Source organism: Cavenderia fasciculata, assembly GCF_000203815.1.
Source record: "Cavenderia fasciculata unplaced genomic scaffold Scf_Dfasci-G-b-285a01.f1-5, whole genome shotgun sequence".
NCBI classification, from domain to species: Eukaryota; Evosea; class Eumycetozoa; order Acytosteliales; family Cavenderiaceae; genus Cavenderia; species Cavenderia fasciculata.
In genome coordinates this window covers 79,652-105,330 of record NW_004457708.1, presented here as the reverse complement: position 1 = coordinate 105,330, position 25,679 = coordinate 79,652, and the positions used below count along the sequence as shown (strand labels likewise).

Genomic DNA, 25,679 nt, shown 5'->3' with positions numbered 1-25,679 from the left:
TATTATTAAATATATAATATAAAAATGGAAGGAACCAAAAAATGGTTGGCGTCATTTGTGATCATAATTGTTTTCCTTTCCTCCTCTCCATGTAATTACAAGCTTTAAGTTGAGTTGTGAAGAGTGAGAACTGCTGCTTGAGGAACACCCACACACACTCACCCACACCATTTGCTAGCATTGTTTTGATAGCAACGGGTGTGTTGGGGGGGTGAAAAAAATAAATATATTTGATATTGGGTGGTAGTGGTGGTGCTAGATTTAAAGGTTGTATAACTAACTGACCAATGGACAACATATCGATTGATGATCAACAAACAACAACAAACCAAAAAGAAAGTCATCATGATGTCGTTTATAATCACATGACGTTGTGGTAATATGATTATGATTCCACAAACCACAAACAACTATATGTTTGTTATATGTTGTTCATTGTCGTTTCAGTTTTTCTATTTTTGATTCCAATCCAATCAATTATAGTCGATTTTTTTTTTTAATTCCATTTTGATTGGGATTGTCCAACCTTTTTTTTTCATAGTATAAATAAATATTTTTTTTAAATATGTACATACTTTTTATTATTATTTTACAATTACAGTTGTATGTTTTGGTAATTTCATTTTTTTAAGAGGGATTTCAAAATATTCCATAACCTTTATGATATCATTGACAGAATGTGAAGGTTGAATATCCATTAAAATATGAGACTCTATAAGCATACGATAATAAATCTTTAGTTGTTCTACACTAAATGAGAATAGTTCCATGATTGATACAACTCTTCTCATTTCCTTTCTCAACGTCTTGATTGATAAACCTTCATTTCCTACATGAAATATTCCAATTAAACTCTCTACCAATAATTCTAAATTGGTAATTGTATTTAATGTCCAAATCTTTTTATCATATGATTTTGGTAATAATATTTCTATAAAATTCTAAAAAATAAAAAAGAAAAAAGGTTTAAATAAATCTTTCTTTTCTTTCCTTTTTTTTTAGTCTACCTACAAACATAATCATTTTAAATAAATATTTTAATAATTTACTAAATAATCTTGGATAAAGATTTAAATAGGCAACTTTTAAATGTCTATCTAAAAATTCAATCAAATTATCAATATCACCCTTTGTATTATCTCTTCCAAATGCTATATTCCAAACTAATGGTCTTAATTGATAATCCATCTAAAAATAAAAGAGAAATTTGAAATTAATAAAAAGAAGTATTCATTTTCTTTTTTTTTTTATCTTTCTATTTCTATTTCTATTTACTTTATAAACAAAAAAACAAATTAAACATCTCCAATGATATTTTAAATATTTAAATACATCTAATAATGTATCACCAAATAAATTATTATTTTCAGAATCAAATTGATCCAATAGACATCTAGATTCTTCAATATCATTTAATTGAAGACACATCTTTTCAGTGATAAATGTAGTTGTTCTCGATTGATTTGGAATGATTGGTTTGTTCATTGACATGTCTTTTAAAAGTTGATTCATTTTTTTGGTTCCTTTTCCTTCAATTGAATTGATTAAAAATGATTGATGATCTTTTGATAAATCTGAAAATAATTCTAATCTCAAACCTTTTATAAATAAATAAAATGTTTTATCTAATTGCTAAAAATTAAAAATAAGTATGAATAAATTAATAATTCATTTTGTTTTTTTACTTACAGCACCAAAAGATCTTAATAATAAACTTGGAAATCCCATTTTATCTTCAACAATTTGAATTGATTTAAAACATTGCCAAATATAACTAAATAAATCAATGGGCGCAGCTGTATGAAGTATTCCTTTTCCATTTGCTTTCCATTCTTGTTTACTCATAATTGAATCAATATATCTTTCCAATAAATTGATAGAATTTAATACAAAACTACCACAAAAAAATGTTAAATTTTGATCAAGTGGAATTGTTTTTCTAAAAATATAAATAAAATAAAATAATTAATACTTTTGATATTTTTTCTTTTTTCTTTTTTTTCCTATTACTTTTTACAATATTGAAAAGTTAAATTATTAAATTCAATTAAATTTGGAACCAATTCAACAAGTATACCAGTCAACCAAGCCGGTGATTCCATTTTAATATTTTTTCTAACATCAACATTTATAAATTTGTTTGAAATGATTGATAAATCTGATCTAATAAATTTTGAAAATGTTTCAATCACTGTTTCTATATGTGAAATTGATATTTCATCTTTACCTTGATACCTACAAAAAAAAATAAAAAAAAAAATTAATAAATAAACAAATAAATATTTTTTTCTTTTTTTTTCTTTTTTTTTTCTTTTCTTTACATATTAAAGATTGAATTAAAATGAATAAAATCATCTTTTAACCATTTACAAATATCGGCAACTTGTAAGGAGAGAGTGAAAATTTCTAGACAATTTTCTTGTTGATAAAAAGGATTGGTGGATTGAAGGATGACTTGAAATTTGGAACGATGAGTTTTATAATCTTTTTCATTTGAATCGATTGAACTTGCCGAAATAATAGAGTGCATTGAACTATCTTGCCATTCTAGAGATTTGATGATTTTATCTAATAGTCTGAGTACAGTACTTAATTGACCGGTACTACTTTGTTGTTTATGTGCACGAATGTTAGTGTCGGTTGTAACACGGTAACAGAGACGATAGTTGGAAAGACGATGTTTGAGTTGTTCAACCAATGCAGTACACAATTTATAAAACTTTCTCTCTTCATTCATTGTGATCATCTTGGTACTGGTTTTCCTAGTCTCTACCAACTTTATAAAACAACTATAGAGAAGATTGAGTTGTTGTGGTGTATCATCGAATCGTTTCACCAACAGACCAAAAACAACCAAATGTCTATAGAAATCACGAATACCATAAAGCAGACAATACTCTTTAAGTATCCATGCCAACTCTGGTTGTATGTTGAGTTGAATGTGATCTGGTTTCGATGGGATGATTGATTCTTTCATTGGAAGAAAACTGTTACAATGGTTATTGTAACGTTCTCCCAGAGTATACTGTACAAATGCTTTAACCAATTCTTTGTATCCCATATGAATGTCACTCTCGGTACCTGCCAATGCCAAAGTACCATCCTTTTTCTTTTTTGGTGCAGTATTGAGTGTATGCTTTTTAAGTGTCGATCCAAATATATCTTTTACACTTGGATGTTGTGATGGAGGTGATTCTTCCAATTGTTTTTTTGTTGTCATTGTCCCACCAATTTCACCAGCATAATTTTCTTTCAACAGTGATGTAATATCATTGATTTCAATTTGTCTCCATTTTTCGTGACTTGTTGGATCACGGAACCCTTCACTCTTGTAAATGGGGTGGTTATCCTTCCAAGCATACCGCAACAACAACTCTGCCTCTGTAATTTGTTTTGGTGAACATTCCAATATCTTTTTTGACACTTCCACATATTGTTCCTCTCCAATTCCAAATGAGTCCCGTAAACATGGTCCAATTGTCTTTTCATCAATCATCATTCCATTCTTTGGTGTATTGTTTGAATATAAACATAAAATAGCTCTAATAATTCCATATGCCTTTATATTATTTAATGGCTCATTTTTTATCAATACAATCGATTTATCATCATTATCGACCACACTATTAGAGGTTGATCTTTTGGCTGATGGTTGAGTTGGGTGAATCGGATGATCAAGTGTAAATTGTTTATCCAATGTTGATTTTTCATGTTTGAATAATTGAATATTGTTACTTGCAGCTTTAACAATTTCAAATAAATTCTTTTCACTAACTTGTCTCTCTAAATGATGATGATGTTGATTATTCTTTGGTGATTTAAATAATTTTTGTTTTAAAAAATTCTTTTTCTTTGTTGGTTTCTTTTCTTGTTGTTGTTGAGTATCTTGTTGTTCTTGATCATCATCTTGTTCATCACCTTGTACATCTTTCCATTGTGGTAATTGATTTGGATTGATATGTATAGTAGCACCCCCTCCACCAATGAGAAGTGATGCTAAATTCTCCAATGATTGTGATGATGGTAATCTAAGTAATTGAGGAATTACCTTTTCCTTTCCAACACTAACCCGAGTACTTGTCGTATTTGTACTCGTACTTGTCGTATTGACTCCAGCATATGGATTTGAATTATTCTTGTCACGATTTAGATTTCTAATTTGTTGAGCAATGATGGGTACATTTTCAATCATAACGGTCATTGAAACGGTGCCAATATGTAACCCAGTCTTTGTAATTGGTTCACGTACCTGTACGCTTACATTACCAGTGGCTGAATCTTTAGACGATCGTTTTAGATTTGCCAATGATAGAGGTACAGAAAGCGGTAGTTCACATTCTCCAATAGTTACTTCACGTGCCATTGCAGATGCCGCCGCTACCGCCGACTTTGTTGTACTTGTTGGAGTAGATTTTAATTTAACCAATAGATTCATTTCACATAGTGTCAAAGGTGACACATTCTTTACATTTACATGATCATTCATTTTCTTCCATCCAAGTGTTGGCGTGGTCATCGTCGACGCGGAAGAGGAAGATGAAGATCCCTCATTTAAAGTTGTAGTTTTTGAACGTTGTACTTCATTCTTGCTATTTTCATCGTCTGTATAGTACACTAAAAAGTATGACAATGAAGATACACCAGCAGCCACAGCTCTTCCACCCATCAATATATTATTATTATTGGTTGTAAATTCTACCATCACATCTTTCATTGTTATCTTTACATCTGTCTTTTGTGATAATAATGCCCAAAATGTTATATTACCAATATTATTATTATTCTAAAAACAAAAAAGAGAGATATATATAAGTACAACATATAATAATCGATTATTCTACACATTTGATTCATACCTTGACAACATCTAAAGAATGTTGAATGGGACCAGTTGCAATGGTTAATAGATCGATTTGAGCATGACCAACGATACTATCAAACACAGTATTACTCTCAGAGATTGTAAATTTGAGTTTAGTGTTTGACAGTTGATCGATATTCAACAAACATATAGTTTCAAATTCATCTTGAAAGTCATATGACGATACACTACTAACAGGTGACCTACTAACAAACTTTTTTAAATTACCAAATTCACATTGAATAGTTATCGATTTACTATAGATAATACACGGTTAGTATATATTCTTTGATATTATTCAATACTTAAGTATACACATACCTTTCTTTATTCTTTAGTTCTATAAATATACCTGATAGTTTAAATTGAAAGTTTGATGCCATATCAATCTCTTTCTTTCTCTCTCTATCTCCTCTCTTCTCTTCTTCTTTTGTTTTATAAATAATAATAATAATACAGATATCTAATAATACATTACACAGATCGTGAGTGTTAATAACAATCAATCAATCAATCAATCAATCATTGCTTTTCGGGACCATTCGAAAGCCTGGTTGAAAAAAAAAAAAAGGTTTGTTGTTGGTTGCAAAAACAACAATCATATTCTTTGAAGTATCGATCACGGTTGACAGATGAATAATTTGTCGTACTTTGTTTATTTATTTGATAGTGAAATTTCACAAAACAGAAAAGACGAACCATAGCGCATGCATCAAGGACAAGGACGAACCGCATTAAAAAGGACGAAAAAGGAAAATAATCGTGTCAATATTTTATCACGCACATTAATATCTGTGTTTTGTTTGTCCCCTTTGCAGCAATGAATGAATGAAACTCACTTCAGTCTTCAACACACATCATCATTTTACATTTTTCATTGTTAATTATTTGTTTATCTCTATTATTTATATATCTCTATTTTAGTTTAAAAGATGAGTGATACAACAACAGGACCAGAAGAATTATCAATTCCAATTGGAACAGGCATAACTATAGCTGCAAAGGCATGGGGACCACCAAATAGTAAACAAAGAGTACTTGCATTGCACGGTTGGCTAGATAATGCAAATTCATTTGATATTATTGCTCCTGTACTTGCTAATATTGGTATACGTGTTGTTTGTCTTGATTTTATTGGTATGAGATAATGAATGAATGGCTAGTCACATTTATATATATATATATATATATATTAATTAATACTCACTACTCTACTTTCTTTAGGACATGGAAGAAGTCCACATAAACCAAATTGGTGTAATGTTTATTATACAGATTATATAACTCAAGTGATTGATGTGGCAGATGCATTGTGTTGGAAAACATTTACTATTTTGGGTCATAGTATGGGTGCTGGCATTGGATCGATTCTGGCTGCTTCTATGCCACATATGGTCGAGAAGTTGATTTGTTTGGATTTTATTGGACTGTTGTCAAGGGAACAAGACCAATTACAAGCTATCATGTACGCAATGCAATCACGTGAACGTTTGATTGCTAGAAAACCATTCCTTTATCCATCAAAGGAATCAATCTTTGAGAAACTTAAAAATAACAATCCATTCATCGAAGATGATGCTGCTCGATTGTTGTTACAACGTTCGATCGAGACTGTCATCTCGCCGTCGGGTGAACAAGTGTACAAGCTTCGTCATGACCCTCGTTTGGTCGGTCCCAGCATCTTTACATTCCGCGAGCACGAGGTGTTGGTCATGCTACGTGGTATCAAGTGTCCAGTCCTCCTCATCTGGGGTACAGTCTCTGCACAACAATTCCAAATGAAAAAGAATTGGACAGAGGTTATGGAAAAGAGAATGAAGTGTGTCAAGAACCTCGAAGTCATCAATGTCGAGGGTAGTCATCATTTCCACATGGAAACTGGTATCGAACAATTTACACCTCAACTACTCAACTTTATTAGTACCAATGATTCATTACAATCATTTAATCCAAGTAATGAATCTCATAATAATAATAATAACAAAACAACTGGTACTTTACTAGCTCAACATAATCTTGCTGAAAACCATAATCAATTGGCTGATATTGATATACCAAAAGCTAAACTTTAAAAATGTGTATTAAAATTAAAATAAATATAATATTATGTTCTTTTTTGAAAAAAACATTTATCTGTTAGTTTATCTTACAAGTTATTTGTATTTTTGATAACGAAAGACCTGACCGACAAAATATAAATTTTTGTTATTTTATATCTTTTTAATTAAGTTTGATGGGGGGGTATGGAGGAGCACCTTTGAATCCATTAAGTTGTGCGATAAATGGCAGATGCAGATGCAAACGAAAGAGGCAAGCCTCAATCATAGTGTTTGTATCCCTCACGATAAATTAGTTTAATCATATCGTCTTGAACGTGTCAAGACAGAAAGAGATTAAGCTTTCTAGAACAGATACTACACATGATCAGAGCAGAAACTCTGAGAGAAGGTGACGAAACAAATATAAAACATCACCTATTAGCAAACATTATAGTGGACGAAATTTATGGGTTGTGAGAACATCATTGTCACTGAAAACTTTTCATAAATCTATCTGTCACATGACAAAACTTGGTATCATTCAACTCCTCATAGTATTCTTTGTTTACAAGTCAAAGAAAGAACATATTCTATTTATTTATTTCTATTCTATTCTATTCAATTCCTTTCTTTTTCATAGTAAGGGTATTAAAAGATAGTTGATTATAATGATCTATTTCACGATTCAAGTTGATACTACAATCAGATGATTTTGTTGTAGTCGTTGAATGGTTGTAGTCAATTGGATAGTTACAGTTATAACCAGATAGAACAAAATAATCTAGTTTAGAAGAGTCTTTTATACAGCCAACGAGATGATTGATAGTTGAAAAGAGAACTGATGGTAATCGTTTCTTTTTATCACTTTCTCCTCCACCTCCTTGACTAATCTTACAATGAATGGTAAGATATTGTAACTGCTGCTGGTCATTTGAATGATTCTTTAAAAGATCAATGATAGATAATACAAAGGAATTGGTAATCATTGAAGAAAAGTGTTGGTTGTTGTGGTCAGATGTAGAGAATGATGTGTATAGATTGATATGTAGTGATGTCAATAGGGGTGCGTGAAACATGAGAGGAAGTAAAAGGTAATGAAGAGACCCAATAGTGTCTTTACACCTAGAGTCAATCGATAGTGTATGGAGATGAGGGAAATGTGGTGTTGGTTCGAGAGATGATGGGATTCGATAGTGATGGTTGACAATGGATAGTCGAGTACTACGGATACGTGGTGTTGTGATACATAGCTGATAGACATCTTTAAATGAGAGTTGGTCACAGTCGAGTGTTGTGAGGGTAGGACATTGACTTGCAAATTGGATAATGTCGCGTTTGATACGGGTGTCTTGTCGAAGTGGCGAGAGGATGGTGACAGACTCTACTCGCGAGGCACCTTGGAGAAAGTGTAAAAAGTGACTAGAGTAGGTTACACGTGCATTGAACAGGATGTGTAACGATCGGAGAGTGCTTGGGAGTACGAGAAGTGTTCTCTCACATCGAGTCAATAGAGCTTGATCAAGAACCGATATGCATAATCTGAGATGTTCCAAACACCTAAACGACGACAGTTTGGTAGAGTAATAACTGCTGCTAATGTGGAGCTGTTTGATGTGGTTGGTGATTAAATGCATCAGGATCTCTTGACCCTGGCCAAAAGGGTTGCCTGCCGGACACTGGTAAAACGATTGTACCTGGAGACTTTGGACAGAGTCGAGTGTACCGTCTTGCTGCTTGCTCGATAGTATATAGTCTATCAACTTGTCGGTCAGTCTGTATATTTGGTTGGACAATCTTTCACCATCGACAAACACGACTCTGGAAAAGAGGTTGAGACACCATGGTTTCATTGGTGCAACGATCCTTGTATAGGCGGGATAATTGGTGATATTACCGACCGTCTCGTCGTCCAGTGGTTTCTCGACAAGCTCCTGGATAAAAGAGACAACCGACTGCTCACTGGCATAAGACGGCGATACTAGATGCGACACTGATTTGAGTAAACAATATTTGCTCTCAATATGGCTCTTGTAGCGCGACACATCGACATGGGTCATCATCAGAGTGACACGAAACCCTGGAAAATGGTTGAAATGAAACATACATCGATCAAACCATTTCCAACAAACCAATGAAACTTTGATACGGTCTCCAAGTGGTACAACACTCTGATTCAAATCCCTATTATGTCCATCCCATTGTTCCCTCTTTTCTTGTTTTAATAACCATATATTATCTATTATTTCTTTTTGTATTAACCAATTATTCATTTGTAAATTAACTAAACTAAATTATCTTTAGATGAAAGAAGAAGAAAGAATTTCTCTCCTCTCTCTTTCCCTCTCTCTTTTTCCCATCACTCTTTTCGTTTACATACATTGCTTGTTGATCCTAACACTGATCAGCTAGTTAGTGGTAGATGGGTTGGAAAGAGGGGGTGTGATGTGCTTAAAACACAATGTTTGTATGACCTTACGTCGAAAATTAAAGACGAGATTATAATCACTGCAATGGCAACCATCGCTAATTGTTTAATGATAATTAGATGCCAACAATAGATCAGAGATCACCTATCAATCACATTAAACTACTTAATTTGTTTATAATTTTGGCTTTTTCAAATAAGTCTGAACGAATCGAAAATGAACGAACGAAACAGGTAATAATAACAACGACAGACCCCCTTATAGTTCCTTTATCTACTTGTCTACACAAAGAATGCAATCATCATCAAAGTTGACAATAATCAAACAATGGTTACGAGATAACTGTGTAGTCATTGACGAAAGCAAGATTGAGATTGTAGATACAACAACTCATCCTCATGTCATTGTTGAAGGTTTAGGTATCATTGCAAAACAAGATTTAAAAGTTGATGAAATTAGTATGTTAGATATATATGTAATTCATATCTCATTACAAGTGTTTATTAATCTCTCTCTCTCTATCTCTTTTTTTTTTTTTATAGTTGCAGTTATACCAAAGAGATGTGTATTATCACCAAAGACAACATCGATAGCACCAATTTTAGAGAAATATGAATTAGAAGAGGCTGTAGCAACATCGATTGCATTAATGTATGAAACATCAAAAGGAGTGCAATCAAAGTGGTACTCTTATATTCAATCAATGCCAACTGTTATTGATTTGCCCATCCTTTGGGACAAAGAGTCTATTGAATACTTGGTAGGAACAGACTTGGAAGAGATTGTCATTGAGAATATTGAAACACTCGAGGAGCAGTACCGAGAAGACGTTGAACCAATCATAAAGAATCATCCAGAAACTTTTAAGGAAAACATCTTTACATTGGAGAGTTTCAAAATTGCAAGTACTATTGTTTCATCAAGAGCTTTTAATATTGATCAATATCATGGTGAATCTTTAGTTCCTTTAGCCGACATGTAAGAGAAAAATGAAAAAGAAAGGTTATATATATTTATTAATTTATTTATTTTTAGATTTAATCATAAAACTGGCAGAGAAAATGTACATGTTGAAGCAGATGGTAATGTTTGTAAACAATGTGGAGAATTGGATGGATGTGAACACAAAAAGAAAAAGGGAGGTAAAAAGGTGGTCAAAGGAGCTCCTTCTTTGAAAAAGGCTACACCACAAGATATTGAAAAAAAGACAACATTCAAGGATCGTATAGAGTTGTTGCCAAAAGATTCATTATTCATTACCATTGTCAAACCAGTCAACAAGGACTGTGAAGTATTCAATACCTATGGAGATCACGACAATTCATTGTTGCTTTCAAAATATGGGTTTTTAGAGATGGACAATCCATGTGATCTATTGCGTATCGATAGACAACTAGTAGACAAGTTACTCTTTTCCTATTTGGATTTATACAAGATTGAACAACCCGCTCTCATGAAGCGATTGGAATTTTATTGTGAAAATTTCGATGAAGATTCTAGAGAACATCATGCATTTGAACTTGACGGTCATGGTGATGATGCCCTCATCACCACTCTTTACATTGCTTTGGCGCCACCAGAAACTTTTAATCAATGGAAGAAAATGAAACAAGCACAATTTTACAAAATCTTTGAAAAGAAACAAGCCATCGATATGGTCAAAGAATTCCAACAAGTACGAAAAGCAATTTTAGATGTAATTGATAAAAGATTAGAAAAATATAATCAAAACAAATTTAATGATAATAATAATAATAATAATAATAATAATAATAATAATAATAATAATAATAATAATAATAATACAACTACTACAACAACAAATAATGAATCAATTAATCAAAATAATAATAATAATAATAATGATAGAAAGAAATGGGCAATATCATTGGCAAAATGTGAAAAGTTAATTTTAGAAAATGCTAGAAAATATTATACTGCAAAATAAATTACAAAATAATTACATTTTATCCTTTAATTTTTTTATTATTACAATGTATTTTTTTTAGGGTCTCTTTTCCAAAGAAACTGGAGCGTGTGGATTTTCTTGTGGTGGAGTTGGATATTGACCTGGACCTGGTTGTTGTGGAGGGAATTGACCTGGACCTGGACCTACAACTATAGGAGCTCCTTGAGCCATCATTTGTTGTTGAGAGGGTGATTCAACAAAATGTCTTGGTGGGTTTGGATGAATATTATATTTCTTGAAAAAGGATGTTAATTGACCTGGGATTTCACGAAGTGTTTCAGCGGCAAGGTGTGGACCACCAAGAGAATCTCTCAATGCTACAAATTGAACAATATCACGTTCGGCACGCAAACCAGTGGTACTAACCAAAAGACCATCATCACCATCCAATTTAACCATGTTTGAAAAGTCTGCATTACCAACACCAATAATAACAATTGATAATGGTAAAACTGATGCCTTACAAATGGCTTCAACTGTATTCTCCATATCTAAAATTTCACCATCAGTTATAATCTAAATAAAAAATAAAAAGAATAAATAAATAAATAAATAAATAAATATTATTAAATATTTTCTTTTTTTACATACTAATAAAATTGTATACTTTTGAGTTTGTTGATTTGAACCTTGAGCAGCCGTTTGAGCGACTTGATTAATGATTGGAGCAAAATAAGTTGGTCCATGAAGTTGGACACGACCAATATTATTGTAATACATGTCGAGAATACCACCTACACCTTGAGCACAGACGGTTGCATCGTTTAAGCTCATTGGGAAACAATGGTTAACACGTGATTGTCCTGGAACGATACCACCAAAACCATAGGTTGGGATTAGGCCATCATAATCGTATGGTGCCAATACATTTCCAATAGATACGATAGCCTTTGCATACTGATTAGGTTCGGTTGGATGCTTAAAGTGAAGACTGGTTGGATCAGATGGAGGTTTGTTACTGGCTGTACAATCAATACCAACAATCAAACTAATTTCACATCCACCAACAATGTATTCCAAAAATTGATAATCTCTAACAAGCTTGGCATACAATAAAATGACACCAGAATTTGTATACTTTGATCCCTTTTTCTTCTTTTTCTCTTCATTGATTAAATCAAATTTGGTTGTTCCTCTTAAAATTTCATCAACACTTGTCTAAAAAAATAAAATTAAAAAGAAATTTAAATAAATTATTCATGATAAATATAATAAATAATTACATACAACAAAATTTCCAATATAATCATGTGATCCAACCTTGTCCCAATCATAAAAATCAAATCTAATTTGTCTTGTCATATCTCCACCATTTAATGTTGAAATTGGAATATCAATTTGACTATAAACTGGATCAAGAGTCTAAACAATAATAAAATAAAATAAAATAATTAATAAACTATTTATCTACTTTCTTTTTTGTTTTTGTAAATTTACATTTTTTTTAACAGGACTTTCATAAACCTTTGCAAAACCAGAAGGAGTCATTTTTGAAATAAAGAAATAAGGATCACTCTTTCCAAAGAAATCCTTCTTGTCTAGACCATTTCCTTGTACTTGAACTCGAAAGTTTTGTCCAGATGATCTTTGATCGATTTCCTCGGCAGTGACTTGAACCGATCCTGCAGGTCTACCCTTTTGATTGGTAAGAGGTAATACGAGGGTGAGTCCTGGTTTTGATAAGATGGCACCAAGAGTAGTGATTGCACTACCAATGTAATCTTGAGATTCGAGTGCCTTGTCATTGTCTACATCGTATACTGTGAATTTAAGATTCTGAACCTCTTCGAAAAAGTAATCAACCATCACGGGTGTCTTGAATTGAGGATTGAGATTGTTATCAATCTTTTCAGTTGTTCCAACCTTTACCCATTTAGCTGCACGATCTTGTTGATAGACTGCCAAGATGGGATCAGAAAGACTGAGCATATCAAGGTTTGCAAGTCTACTACATTTGAATCTAAGTTCAATCTTACTTGTTGGTACTACTGTTGTCATAATTATAAATAATAAATAATAAATACAAATAAATAATAAATACAAATAAATATAATAAAGAAACAACAATGAACAAGCCGCAGAGGCTGATTAAATATGTATCGAGATTGAAGATTTTTTACAAAAAACTGTAAAACCAAACAAACCTGGTTTGAAAACACACCACTTTTAACTTCTTTAACGACATTTTTAGACGAGTCAAACTTCAGATTTAGATAAATCAAGGTTTTTAGAGTTTAAGTCATTAATTAACATTTCCATTACTCCGAGTTTCGAATAATTTATAAAACGTAGTTATTTTTTAGCTATTTTTCTATTATTATTATTTTACATGAAACCAACAACAATTTATATTATTATTTTTTGGTTTTGGTTTCTTTTTTTAATTTTATTATTATTCTCTTTCTCTTTCTCTTTGTTTACTTTCTCTTCTAAGTTGAATAGATGTAGTTGTATTACCAATGATATTGATTAGACCACCAGTATTATTTTGATTGGCAGTCATCATTGGTGAAATGACTGGAGTTGAAGTATTACTAGTGTTGATTGGATTATTATTAATAATTGAAGAGGTTGATGTTGCCAACTCAACATGTTTTGATCGAAGACTTGACAAGTTGAAATATTTTACGACTTCCTCTCTTGCAATATCTTCTTCTCTTTTCTTTTCAATGTTTTTAACTTTGATAATCTTTTTACCAGACTTTTCTTTGAGAATGACAATGAATGGTGCACCACTATTGAGTGCTTGTTCGGTTTGCTCCTCTGGCGTTGGGTTTTCACGGTAAATAGTGTCGACCTTGAACCCAGCGTTCCACAAATCCGAAACAATACCAATACGTTCGACAAACAATGAACTTCCACCCAATGAACATACAAATATTTCTGGTGATCTATAGGACTTTAGAGGTTGCAACAAAGATGGAGTGACACCAGAAGTAGATGGTAAAGATCCAATGGTGGGAACTGATCCAGATACATAACAACGATTGATAATATCACGTTCACGATGATATATCTTGTCCAATGCAATACTTAGACCACAAACTGATATACCACCAACAGATGAATCTGAATCTGATACTCTTATTGGTTGCTGTTGTTGTTGTTGCTGTTGTTGTTGTTGTTGTTGTTGATTGAAAAAGAGTGGAATTTGTTTAGAGACGGCACGATCGTATCTACCACCTACGGCAATACAAGTTTCTTGTCTAGAATCATCCTTTAGGATAGCTTGGAACATGACACCACTGTAGAAATCTTCATTGTAGACGTAGCCAAGGTCAAATTGAACACGTGGGAATTGTAATCCCATCTTGTCCAACAAACAGCCAAGTTGCTTCATTTCATCGATAAAGTCACCAAATGAATTGGAAACACGAACATTGGTTTGTGAGCCTGTTAAAAGACCGACACCTCTTCCTAGTGATGGAGAGTTTCCTGATCCACCAGTACTTTCTAGTTTTTTAATCACGTCTGTGATGGAACCACGTACCAAGACCCAATTGGCCAATCTTTCGACTTGCTTGGGTGGTAGTTGCATTCGTTCGAGTAGAATCTTTTTGATGCTAGTCCATGGTTGACGTAAGAGTTGTGATAGAACAATGGCAACTTCATTTCTTTGACATGGATCAGTGATACCAACAATTCTCCACATATAGTCAACGATACCAGTGTGATTGATACGAACGGTATAGTTGTTGACAGAAGACAGAGCATCGAATATTTCAAAGGTCACCTTTATCACTTCGGCATCGGTCAAGATAGAGTTTGATCCAACAATATCAAATGAACATTGAGACAATTCTTTGGGAGGTTTACCAACTAGATGAGGTTTTCTATAGACTGTACCAATTTCATAACGCTTCAAAGGTTGTCCTGAAAACATTTCCAACAGTTCCTCTAAATTATCACCTTGGCCATATTTCTTTTCATATCTTGTCGATGACGAATTTTGATCACGAGCCGAACTACTAGCAAAATGTTCTGCCAAATAATCAACAAATGAATTTCTTAGATCAAATCTAAGATCAAATAGTTGACCAGAATCATCCATCATCATTGATTTACTTAATTTATCTTTTTGTTGTTGTTGTTGTTGCTGTTGTTGTTGGTGTTGTTTTTGTTTTGAACCCGATAAAGGTTGTTGAAGTTGTTGAGCAGTTGATGGTTTTTTATCTTTTTTACCGCCACTTGTTTTATCCTCCCATTGATGAATGATATTCATGACTGGTGTAGTCAGCTCAATGGCACTGTGTTTTTTTAGAATCGTAACAATGATTTCATTGACCATCTCTCTGATTTGAATGTCATTGATGTGGTAGAGTGAAGAATAGGTTCCACTGTCGAAAATGTTGGTGGTAGAAGACTGGTGGTAAATGTGTTGATGGAGATGTTGATGAACGGGTGAAAAGAGTGATTGGAGCATAGTGGGATAGAATTGGGTGGTTGGGTTGGTAATGACACGGATCGCATTGTTCATATACTCATCTTCCATTTTGGGTGGCATTAACTCGCTTTGGAGGAGTTCTTGAGCGGTTGGACGTTTAGTTGGGTCTCTTTCAGTCACCCATTTGATAATCTTGGCCTGTCTAGGATGAGTACGTTCAAAATCTTTGGGAAAGATGGCACGTTCTCTTAGATCTTTGAGTACGGCAACACGTTCGTGACCTGTGGAAAAGACATACCACATTTCGAAAAAGACGATACCCAAACTATACATATCAACCTTTTCATCGTATGATCCACCGTCGGCACGACCACTTCCAGCTTCTTGTTCAGGTGAGGTATAAAACATAGTACCGACGTGGCAAGTGTGAGCATCACCGAGACCGCTGTCTCCATCGCCTCCTCCAAAACCACCGCCGCCACCTCCAACCTCGAATGAAAAGTTTGGATCCTTTGATCTAGAGGACATGTCAGAGCTATCAGTAACCCAGATACCTTGCATCTGCTCGCTGTCTACTAGACGACTACTACTCGTTGCCAAACCAAAATCACCAATCTTGATATCACCACAACTGTCGAAAAAGATATTACTTGGTTTGAGGTCACGATGAATGATACCCTGTGAATGTACATAGGCAATACCCTCGACAATCTGTCTAAACAACTTCCAAATGTCGTCATCGTCAGTGCTGATGCCACTATCGGTCAGATTACGTAAAATCTTTTGACAATACTCCATTTGAATGTAGAGGTAGGCTGTTCCTTGATTCTTTTTCTTTTTCTTTTGTTGTGCAACAGTCGAAGAAGAAGTGGTAGTGGTTGATCCTGTAGTTGTTCTTCTACCTCCTCCATTTGTAGATCCTCCATTCTTTAAATCAAATACTTGAATTAAAAATCCAGAATCTGAATGTAAAAATGAATAACTATCATCTGTCAAATCAAATTCCATTGATTGTTTTTGAAATAATATATCAGATTCTGAATATGATTCATCAGATGATGATGAAGAAGAATTGGATGAAGAGGATGAAGATGAAGATGATTCTGATTCTGATTCTGATTCATCAGATTCATCAGATTCAGTTTGATTTCTTTTTTTTACAACTCTCTTGGTCTTTTTGTTTGATGATTGTTTTTTTGATTGTTTTTGACTCTTTTTCTTTTTTAATTCTTGATTTAAACCAAATTCATCATCACTATAATCATCATCATCTGAATCATCGTTGAGAGTTTGATCACTACCCTCAATCCAAGCTTGATAATAACGAACGACATGTTGATGATGAAGTCTAGAGAGTGTAATGACTTCACGCAAGATTCGTTTGTTTAGACTTTGATCACTATCCAATTTAATTTTTTTGATGGCATAAAAACGACCATCAAGACGATTCTTTACCTTGACCACTTGACCAAATCCACCACGACCCAAAAGTTGCAACTCTTGGAAATCTCCATGGTATCTAGATGTTTGAAGGTGTGGTGATTGTTCTGCAACCAGTGCAGCTGCTGCTGTACGTTGTTCGTATTTTGGTGGTGACATTAGATAGGGATTAGAAGGTGGACTCTTTGGAACTTGTTGAACCTCTTTACCACTATTCCAAAACTTGTTTACAAAATTGTGACGATGATGAATCGTATTGTTATTGGCAGCTCCCGTCAATTCAGTCAATGGTTTTGAAAAATAATCTTGAAATATTTGTTGATAAACTTGATTTGAATCCATTGAATTTAAATTTAATAATGCCAAATGTGTTTGATTTATAATTCCCATTTGTACTAATTGTGTTCCCTAAAAAAGAAAAATAGAAATAGAAAAAGAATTAGAAGAGACTTTTCATTTCTAAAATTATATTTTTCTTACCAATATTTTAATTTGTTCTAAAGATGCAGATTGATCATTTTGACATATAGTTCTTAATAAATGAAGTATAATAGTTTGTTGTTTATCAATAAATTTGATATTTGGTTTCTGTTCATTCTTTTGTTGATTGTTTTGTTGATTGTTTTGATTACTATTTAAATTTTGTTGAGTAGTGTATTGTTCAACAATTTGTTTCTTTTTCTCTTTTTCATGTTGAGCTCTTTCAAGACTTTTTAAAAGTCTAAAGTTTTTACGATCTTCTTTAAGATTTTCATCTTGCAATGTTGATTCCCAACCTTGATCATCGATCTCTTGATTATTATCATTGTTACTATCAAGACTAATTAAATTATCTTTATCTTTATCTTGTTGATGTTTATCTTGTTTTAATTGTTCAACCATTTGTTGATGGAAAGATTTGGTTGATGGTTTTTCATTGTGTTGACTTAGAAACTCTTTGGCAACGCCACAGAGATTGAAAACCATTTGATTGCCAAGGTTTTCTTGTGCTGTTTGTGATAGCAAGTGTTCAAGTTGACTAGCATACTTGACGGGACCTTTGAGCATGGTGACTTGGATGGCGGGTGGTGCAGCAGGATAATCCTTTTGAAAGGCAATCTCGAGGTCTGCCGCCACATGGTGTTCATCATTCTCTGAATCGTGATGAGGTAGCACGTGAATGATGAATCGGTAGGTTTCACTCGACCACACTCTCACCTCGTCATTATCTAATAATACAAAGTCCTCTTGAAAGATGGCACTCAACGCATCAATCTCGTTCTTTTGTTGTTCATGTTGTTCTCTAGCAATATTTTCCCTCTCCTTTTTTCGTTTAGCTATCTTTTTCTCTCTTTGTTTGGCTTGTTCTTTCTTTTTACTTGATGCACTAATCATATCATCCATCATTTGTGTTATACCATCTTCTGATTCATCTATTGATCTTGATATTATTGGTTGAATTAATTTATTTTGATTATTATTTTGATTATTATTATTTGATTGTTGTATAGGAGTAGGTGCTGATTTTTTAATCTGTATACCTAATGGTGGTGTTGTAGTCGTCGTCGTTAAAGGAGGAGGAGGGGTCGGAGTAATTGTATTCTTTGGCATCTTGTTAATATTTGTTGTTGTATACTACTACTTCTCAATGCCATCTATTTCTTTTTTTGTTAAAGAGTTTAAACTGTGTTTGTATTATTTATAAATAATATGTTTGTTTGGTTATATATATATATTTATATTCTTGTTCTATCCTTATCTACTACTATTTTTAAATTATATGTACAAGTATGAATGAAATGATGAGTAGAAGGTTGTGTGTCGGCGTAATATATTAAATGTGATTAACGGAACGGAATAAATAAATAAATAAATATCTGTGACTAGGGATATAAGTAAAGTAAGTAAAGTGCTTGTGGGTTGTGTACAATGAAAAAAAAAAAGAAGAACCCAATTTTTTATAAATAGGTTTAGGTCGACAAAAAAGGAATCAGGTGATGAAAAAAAAAAAGAGAGCTGATTGTGAGAACCTTTGGAATAAACATTATCACCTCTATTTCTCAATAATAGAATCTTCAAAATACATTACTATTTTTGTTAAAGATGTGTGATGGAACGAAATGACTCATCTGAAGATTTAATTTATATTTTTTAATTTTTATTATTTTTAATATTTTTAATATTTACAAAGTACATTGAATACTACCATTATTAACTTCTTCAAATTTAATACCTCTATCATTGAAAGTCTTGTGAATCAATGGTTTAATCTTTGGACCATTTTCATCGCTATGGTTGCCTGCACCTGTGATGACGGTGAAACTCTTGCCCTTGTTGGAGCTGTCCTTTTTGAGCTCTTCCATTCTTTCGTCCATCAATTCGAGTGCATCCTTTGTCTTGAGACCGTGCAAGTCGACGGTGAACTTGTCGAGGTTCTTGTTCTTGTCGGCAAAGATCTCACGTGATGCCTTTTTGTTGGCTTGTTCCATCTGGACGGTCAATTGCTTGGCACGTTCTTTCAACTCGTGTCCTTTACCCTTGTCACCAGACTCAAAAGCTGCGTCGGCCTCTGCGTTGAGCTTGGTACGTTCGTCGGCCAACTTGTCAACCTCGGCTTGATACTTTTTGTAGAGGGCGTCGGTACGCTGGCTCTCCTTTTCGTGCTCGTCTTTGAGGTCCTTGTGGTCTTGGTCCTTTTGGGATTGGGTCTTGTGTTGACCCTTGATGTCGTTGATCATGGCGATGGCACGGTCGCAGGCATCTGGTGTGCCGCTGACCGACACCTTGTCACCACTGTCTGGCAAGTCGATGGCGGTGGCTCCCGTCTTGTCCTTGATGTCCTTGACGGTGGCACCCTTGGTGCCAATGATGTATTTGTGTAACTCTCTGTCTACTACAACTGTCTTGGTGACTTGTCCACTACTGCTACTTGCTCCAGTGTCTTGGGTGTGATGAGCAGTTGGTTGTTGGACTGGTGCAGTCGAGGTGGTAGTAGTAGTAGTAGTAGTAGGGGCTGTAGTAGTGGTAGTACGAGTAGTGGCGGTGCTGTCAATCGACACAGTCTTGGTCTGTGGTTGAGCGGCAGCAGCAGCAGGAGGAGCAGTAGTACGCTTCTCCTTTGGCACCTTACTCGAAGATGATTTCATTTTTCCAGCACAATTACCCATTCTATTCTATTCTATTCTGTTCTATTGATTGTTGTTAATTCTTTTTAGAAGCTCTTTCTCTTTAAGAAATATAAATATATATATTTATGTGTATATTATTAAAAAATAACTATATAGTAGTGAAACTAAACAAGTGTGTTGTTGTTGGTTGTTTGTAGAACACCGTTATTTAAAAATAATGCAATGGTATCAGCTGCAGCAAGGTGAAGATGATCAACTGTCCATCTCATGAGACATGCACCCCCCAAACCATGAAAGTGCACTGTCTTTTGCTCAAACAACTTCACTTTTTCAAAAAAAAACTCTCAACCGCCAACAACACAGCACCCAACAACCGTCATTTTATCTATTCGATTCCTACACAGTACTCGAGGCTATCGAATCTCTCATTTATCGGTACGTTACTATCATCTGATTAAATCGCGATCATGATAGATAAAAAAACATCAAAGTAATAGCAATATTGGTGTTCAAAGCACAACATACCACATCTTCTTACTTGTGCTATAATCCTAACATTCGAATTTGTAAGTATTGAACAAACTTTGGTCAGATCGATTCAAAGATTTGTTATTTTGGTCTTGTACATTCTATAGAACATGCCTTTCTAAATTTGGAAGGAGCTGAAATTCTGTTAAAAAATAAATAAATAGAATATGTTTGTTCTTTCTTTCGACTTGAAAACAAAGTATACTGTATTGTAATGGGTGATGTTCTGACGATACCAAGTTTTGTATTGACAGAGAGATTTATGAAAAGTTTTCAGTGACAATGATGTTCTCACAACCCATAAATTTCATCCACTATAATGTTTGCTAATAGGTGTTGTTTTATATTTATTTCGTCACCTTCTCTCAGAGTTTCTGCTCTGATCATGTGTAGTATCTGTTCTAGAAAGCTTAATCTCTTTCTGTCTTGACACGTTCAAGACGATATGATTAAACTAATTTATCGTGAGGGATACAAACATTATGATTGAGGCTTGCCTCTTTCGTTTGCATCTGCATCTGCCATTTATCGCACAACTTAATGGATTCAAAGGTGCTCCTCCATACCCCCCATCAAACTTAATTAAAAAGATATAAAATAACAAACAATAATCAAACTTATCATTTGATTGTGAATGAACGTAAAGATATTTATAACCTGTTTATAAATAAACCTTAATCTTTTTTAGTTATGATTTTGCTCAACCAACTTCAAAACCCAATGAACAGGAGTGGAAAAAAACTTTTAAATTGGTGAAGCTCAAGATTTTGCACCTATTCGTTGAATAATCCACCCAATCGTTTTTAAAAACAGATAAACAACTCCTTCCAACCGCCAAGCGACAAAATTTGTAATGTGGGAGTTGTCCTTGATCACTCACTCTCATCATCATTCGTTAGCTTCTCCTTTATTTTTATTTTTATCTCTACAAGTATAACATAGATAATAATTATAGAAATGTTAATATTATATGTCATTGCATTTTTACTTTTAATTTCTTTTGTAAGTTGATGAAATATCAAATTGTTTGTTGTTTGGTTGATAGATCTATTTTCTAATTCAAACTATATATACCTACTTTACTTCTTTTTTAATTTAGATTCAAAAGAATAAGAAATTTAGTAGTAAGGACCCACCAGGTCCATTGGAACTACCAATCATTGGAAGTATCTACAAGATCAATCCAAAGATGCCACATTTGGAAATGACAAGATTGTCCAAGGTTTATGGTAAAGTATTTAAGATGTGGTTTGGTAAAAACTATACCATCATTATCAACGATGCTTCCATCTACAGGGAAATGTATGTTGACAAGGCTGCAATGTTTGGTGATCGTCCCAATCTTCCAAGTCTCCATCTGCTCGTACCAGGTCTCCGAGACATTTCACTTGAAAATTATGATGCTTGGAAGCCAGTAAGAGAGTTTACCTCTACCTCGCTAGCTCGATCACGTAGTCGTACACTAAATGGTATTTTAGATTATCAAACCAATCAAATTTTAAATTCCTTAAAACAATTTTCTAAAATTCGTGAACCTGTAAGAAATACTCAAAACAAAACAAATCAAACAAATATTAATTTTCTATTATTTCTTTTATTTCTATAGTTTTCACCAAGTTTTTATTATCAAAAGTATACAATTAATGTTATTTTAAAGATGGCATTTAATGATGAAATTCCATATAGTGAAAGTCCAAGTGAAGGTTTAATGGCAAAGATTGTAACTCCAATCGATCAAATTATGAATAGGTTGGCTGGAAACTCAATCTTTGATCACATCTATGGTCTTGGTCATCTCTATTACTATATTACTAAATTTAGAGGTACTGAAGCTGATAAAATCCGTGTTGAATTGAAAAAGTATTATAATGATCATTTATCAACTCTTGATAAAGAAAAGTATGTAAAACAAAACTATAAATATAAATATATATATTTATTTTTTTTAACCATGGTTTCTATTTCTATTTCTATTTCTCTATTTATTAGTCCAAGAGATATTTTAGATCATTTAATAATTGGAGGATTTGATGAAGAAAGAGTGATTAATGTATCATTAGATTTATTGGTAGCTGGTGGTGAGACTAGTGCAACTACAATGGAATGGTTTACCATTGTCATGGTCAATAATCCAGAATGTCAAGAAAAGGCAGCTGACGAATTAAGAAAAGTGGTTGGTAAAGATAATGGTCTTGTAACAGTTTCACATCGTCAATCTACTCCCTACACAAATGCATTATTAAGAGAACTTTTTAGATATGTATGTCTAAATTTAAATAATTAAAAATCAAAATTATAAATATTAATTATTTTTTTTTTGTTTTTTTTATTTATTTAGAAAACAGTTGGACCATTAGGACCATTACCAAGAGTAGCAAGAGAAGATGCAGTTATACAAGATTACTTTATTCCAAAAGGAACTATTATCTTGTCAAATATCTATGCCATTCATAATGATGAGAAGCATTATCAATCACCAAGACAGTTTATTCCAGAGAGATTCTTGACTGATCAACACTATGAACACTGGTTACCATTCTCTATTGGTGCAAGAAATTGTTTGGGTCTTTCGATTGCCGTCGATGAAATCTATGTCCTCTGTTCAAACCTTTTATTAAATTTCAAAATATCATCTGCTAATGGTCAAAAGCTTGATGAAACTGAAAGTATGAAATAGAAACAGAAACATATAAATATATATTTATTTAAAAATACTAATACATTTTTTTATTTAATTTTTCTAGATTTTGGAACAGTTGTTAAACCAAACAAACAATTGGTCATTTTTGAAGATAGAAAATAATATATATATATTTTAATTTATTAATTAATTTTCTATAGATGTTTAATAAAATCAATTAATTCCCAATTCATGTAAAGTTGTAGTCTTAGGTCAAATTGGGGAATTGAGAGTAGTTGGGAACGAGTAATGAGACCATTTTGTAAGAAATATTTGGCAACGATTGTTTGATTTGACATGATTGCTTTTTCAAAAATCTGAATATAATTAAATGGTTGATCGACTCTACAATTCTTTAATAATAGTGCAATGATATTGACTTGACCACCTTCTGCTGCACCCATCAATATGTTAAGTATGGTGTCGTGATCTGTTGACCATTTGGATGAGAGATGACATTGTGGATCAGTAACCAACCATTTAATCAATTGATAATTTCCTTGGATTGATGCGTTGCCTAGTCCACGTTGATAATGCTGAGCACCAACAACCGTGGTGGTTAGTTGACTACTATTATCCAAACTAATCAATTTCTTGATTGCACCAATTTTACCTTGACCAATTAATTTGTCCAAATACAATTTAGTCAACTCGAAACTTGGTTGATAAAAACAATCCAAAAGAGTATCCAATTCTTCATCTTCATAATTATTTAATATAATTGATAATATTTTTGGTTGAACAATATTATTATTTTGATTTTGATTTTGATTTTGATTTTTAAAATGATAATAATATTTCAAAATAAATTTACTTGAAAACTTTTGAGAAACCAAGTCTTGAAGAATATTATTATTTAAATCTATTCCCAATCCTTTGACAATACCCATTTTGTTGTTTGTATTGGGATCCAAAACTTGGAGTATTGTTGATATTGGTATTCTTCCAAGACGTACAATACATTCTCTTTGTGTCATTCTTTTACCTCCTCCTCCTCTTCCTTTTCCTTTTTCTATCATTTCTACAATCAATGAAAATATATCTAAATGATTGTATTTTAGAGATTCCAATAGAGCAGTTGTGACTGATGATGCGTCATTTAGTATACCACTGGTCGGATAAAGTAACAGTTTGAGAACCTCAATATGACCTTGAGATATGATAGTCTTTATCAATTTGAGTGTTAATTTAAAGAGGTTGGAATGTCTCGTCGTCGACTGATACGAGTCTATTAATAGTTGGAGTATATCAGCTCTACCAGCCTTTGCAAGTATGTTGACAGCTGTAAAAGAGAATAATGGGACTGGACAGTCTCTTGGAATGACTCGAGTGACCAACATGTCGATAAAGTCATAGTCGAGAGACTGACATGCATGGTCTAACCAATTTTCGTATGTTGGTGGTTGTTGGTTCTTTTCCAATACATAGTTGAATATTTGCATGTCTCCACGAATCAATGCAAATTGGTAAACTGCATTACTCTGCAATGTAATTCTTTGTTGATTGAAAAGCATCTTGATAAATGACAATTCTGCCTTATTCACTAAAACCGATTCTTCTTCAAATACTTTGATACTTGGTGCACCCGGTGGTGCCCTACTAGAGATGAGTTGGTAGACTGGCATCGACAATGTACGAACTGATTGATGTATGATTCGTTGATAGTCATCTTGACACAAACCAAACGTTTCACCATGTCTGTCTAGTACATAGTCTATCAATGCAATATTCTTTGATTGAATGGCATAGGTGAGTGATATTTCTTTCGAGAGTGGAGATTTACATTGTTCTACTAAATGTCTAACTATATCCAATTGACCAGACAGACATGCAATATCAGACAATGATTCAGCTCGATAATTCAGTCCATTCTTTATAGCCAATGCAAATAGATGACTGTATCGTTGATAGATTGCCAAATAAATCTGATACCTAGTGTTATTCTTTAGAAAAGAGTATATTGCCCTTGTAGTAAAATGACAAGCATTACATCCATACACCTCTAGTAGTCGTTTCTTTTGTTCATCTGATTGATCCACCACCAAGTGTTTCAACAAACCAAACATGCCTCTATCACACAAGAACTCATCGTTTAGCAATTGATCAATTCTAAAACTTTGATTGTTTACTTGAATGTTGATCAATCTAATCAATTTACCTATTCTAAACTTCCATAAATAATCATTATTAAATACTTTTCTAAAACTATCTATTGATAAACTATTAATATTCATTATTGTAATAA

The 25,679-nt window shown here is 33.1% G+C and overlaps 9 protein-coding genes across 9 annotated transcripts; 3 read left to right on the top strand and 6 right to left on the bottom strand.

The window, feature by feature from the left end:
* Positions 1-584: 584 nt before the first annotated feature.
* On the bottom strand, positions 585-5,244 carry DFA_03717 (uncharacterized protein; the record flags this gene model as incomplete). The annotated part of the gene is made up of 8 exons (XM_004356998.1): positions 585-941; positions 1,012-1,188; positions 1,276-1,632; positions 1,690-1,939; positions 2,011-2,235; positions 2,322-4,783; positions 4,857-5,118; positions 5,183-5,244. The coding sequence occupies 8 exons, from the start codon at positions 5,242-5,244 to the stop codon at positions 585-587; spliced, it is 4,152 nt and encodes a 1,383-aa protein (XP_004357053.1).
* Positions 5,245-5,793: 549 nt separating this feature from the next.
* DFA_03716 (alpha/beta hydrolase fold-1 domain-containing protein) lies at positions 5,794-6,933 on the top strand (the record flags this gene model as incomplete). Its single annotated transcript, XM_004356997.1, has 2 exons — positions 5,794-5,998; positions 6,086-6,933. 2 exons carry the CDS (start codon positions 5,794-5,796, stop codon positions 6,931-6,933), a joined length of 1,053 nt encoding a protein of 350 aa, XP_004357052.1.
* A 581-nt stretch (positions 6,934-7,514) lies between these two features.
* On the bottom strand, positions 7,515-9,170 carry DFA_03715 (uncharacterized protein; the record flags this gene model as incomplete). Its single annotated transcript, XM_004356996.1, has 2 exons — positions 7,515-8,457; positions 9,016-9,170. The coding sequence occupies 2 exons, from the start codon at positions 9,168-9,170 to the stop codon at positions 7,515-7,517; spliced, it is 1,098 nt and encodes a 365-aa protein (XP_004357051.1).
* Positions 9,171-9,618: 448 nt separating this feature from the next.
* On the top strand, positions 9,619-11,274 carry DFA_03714 (uncharacterized protein; the record flags this gene model as incomplete). Its single annotated transcript, XM_004356995.1, has 3 exons — positions 9,619-9,784; positions 9,869-10,304; positions 10,362-11,274. 3 exons carry the CDS (start codon positions 9,619-9,621, stop codon positions 11,272-11,274), a joined length of 1,515 nt encoding a protein of 504 aa, XP_004357050.1.
* A 57-nt stretch (positions 11,275-11,331) lies between these two features.
* cpnA (phospholipid-binding protein) lies at positions 11,332-13,293 on the bottom strand (the record flags this gene model as incomplete). The annotated part of the gene is made up of 4 exons (XM_004356994.1): positions 11,332-11,811; positions 11,887-12,453; positions 12,523-12,657; positions 12,733-13,293. 4 exons carry the CDS (start codon positions 13,291-13,293, stop codon positions 11,332-11,334), a joined length of 1,743 nt encoding a protein of 580 aa, XP_004357049.1.
* Positions 13,294-13,687: 394 nt separating this feature from the next.
* On the bottom strand, positions 13,688-18,709 carry ifkC (putative protein serine/threonine kinase; the record flags this gene model as incomplete). The annotated part of the gene is made up of 2 exons (XM_004356993.1): positions 13,688-17,527; positions 17,600-18,709. 2 exons carry the CDS (start codon positions 18,707-18,709, stop codon positions 13,688-13,690), a joined length of 4,950 nt encoding a protein of 1,649 aa, XP_004357048.1.
* A 144-nt stretch (positions 18,710-18,853) lies between these two features.
* On the bottom strand, positions 18,854-20,265 carry DFA_03711 (small MutS related family protein; the record flags this gene model as incomplete). The annotated part of the gene is made up of 2 exons (XM_004356992.1): positions 18,854-18,863; positions 19,286-20,265. 2 exons carry the CDS (start codon positions 20,263-20,265, stop codon positions 18,854-18,856), a joined length of 990 nt encoding a protein of 329 aa, XP_004357047.1.
* A 1,446-nt stretch (positions 20,266-21,711) lies between these two features.
* DFA_03710 (uncharacterized protein) lies at positions 21,712-23,431 on the top strand (the record flags this gene model as incomplete). The annotated part of the gene is made up of 5 exons (XM_004356991.1): positions 21,712-21,756; positions 21,854-22,291; positions 22,361-22,653; positions 22,744-23,014; positions 23,093-23,431. The coding sequence occupies 5 exons, from the start codon at positions 21,712-21,714 to the stop codon at positions 23,429-23,431; spliced, it is 1,386 nt and encodes a 461-aa protein (XP_004357046.1).
* Positions 23,432-23,589: 158 nt separating this feature from the next.
* On the bottom strand, positions 23,590-25,668 carry DFA_03709 (uncharacterized protein; the record flags this gene model as incomplete). The annotated part of the gene is made up of 1 exon (XM_004356990.1): positions 23,590-25,668. One exon carries the CDS (start codon positions 25,666-25,668, stop codon positions 23,590-23,592), a length of 2,079 nt encoding a protein of 692 aa, XP_004357045.1.
* Between the last annotated feature and the right edge of the window lie 11 nt (positions 25,669-25,679).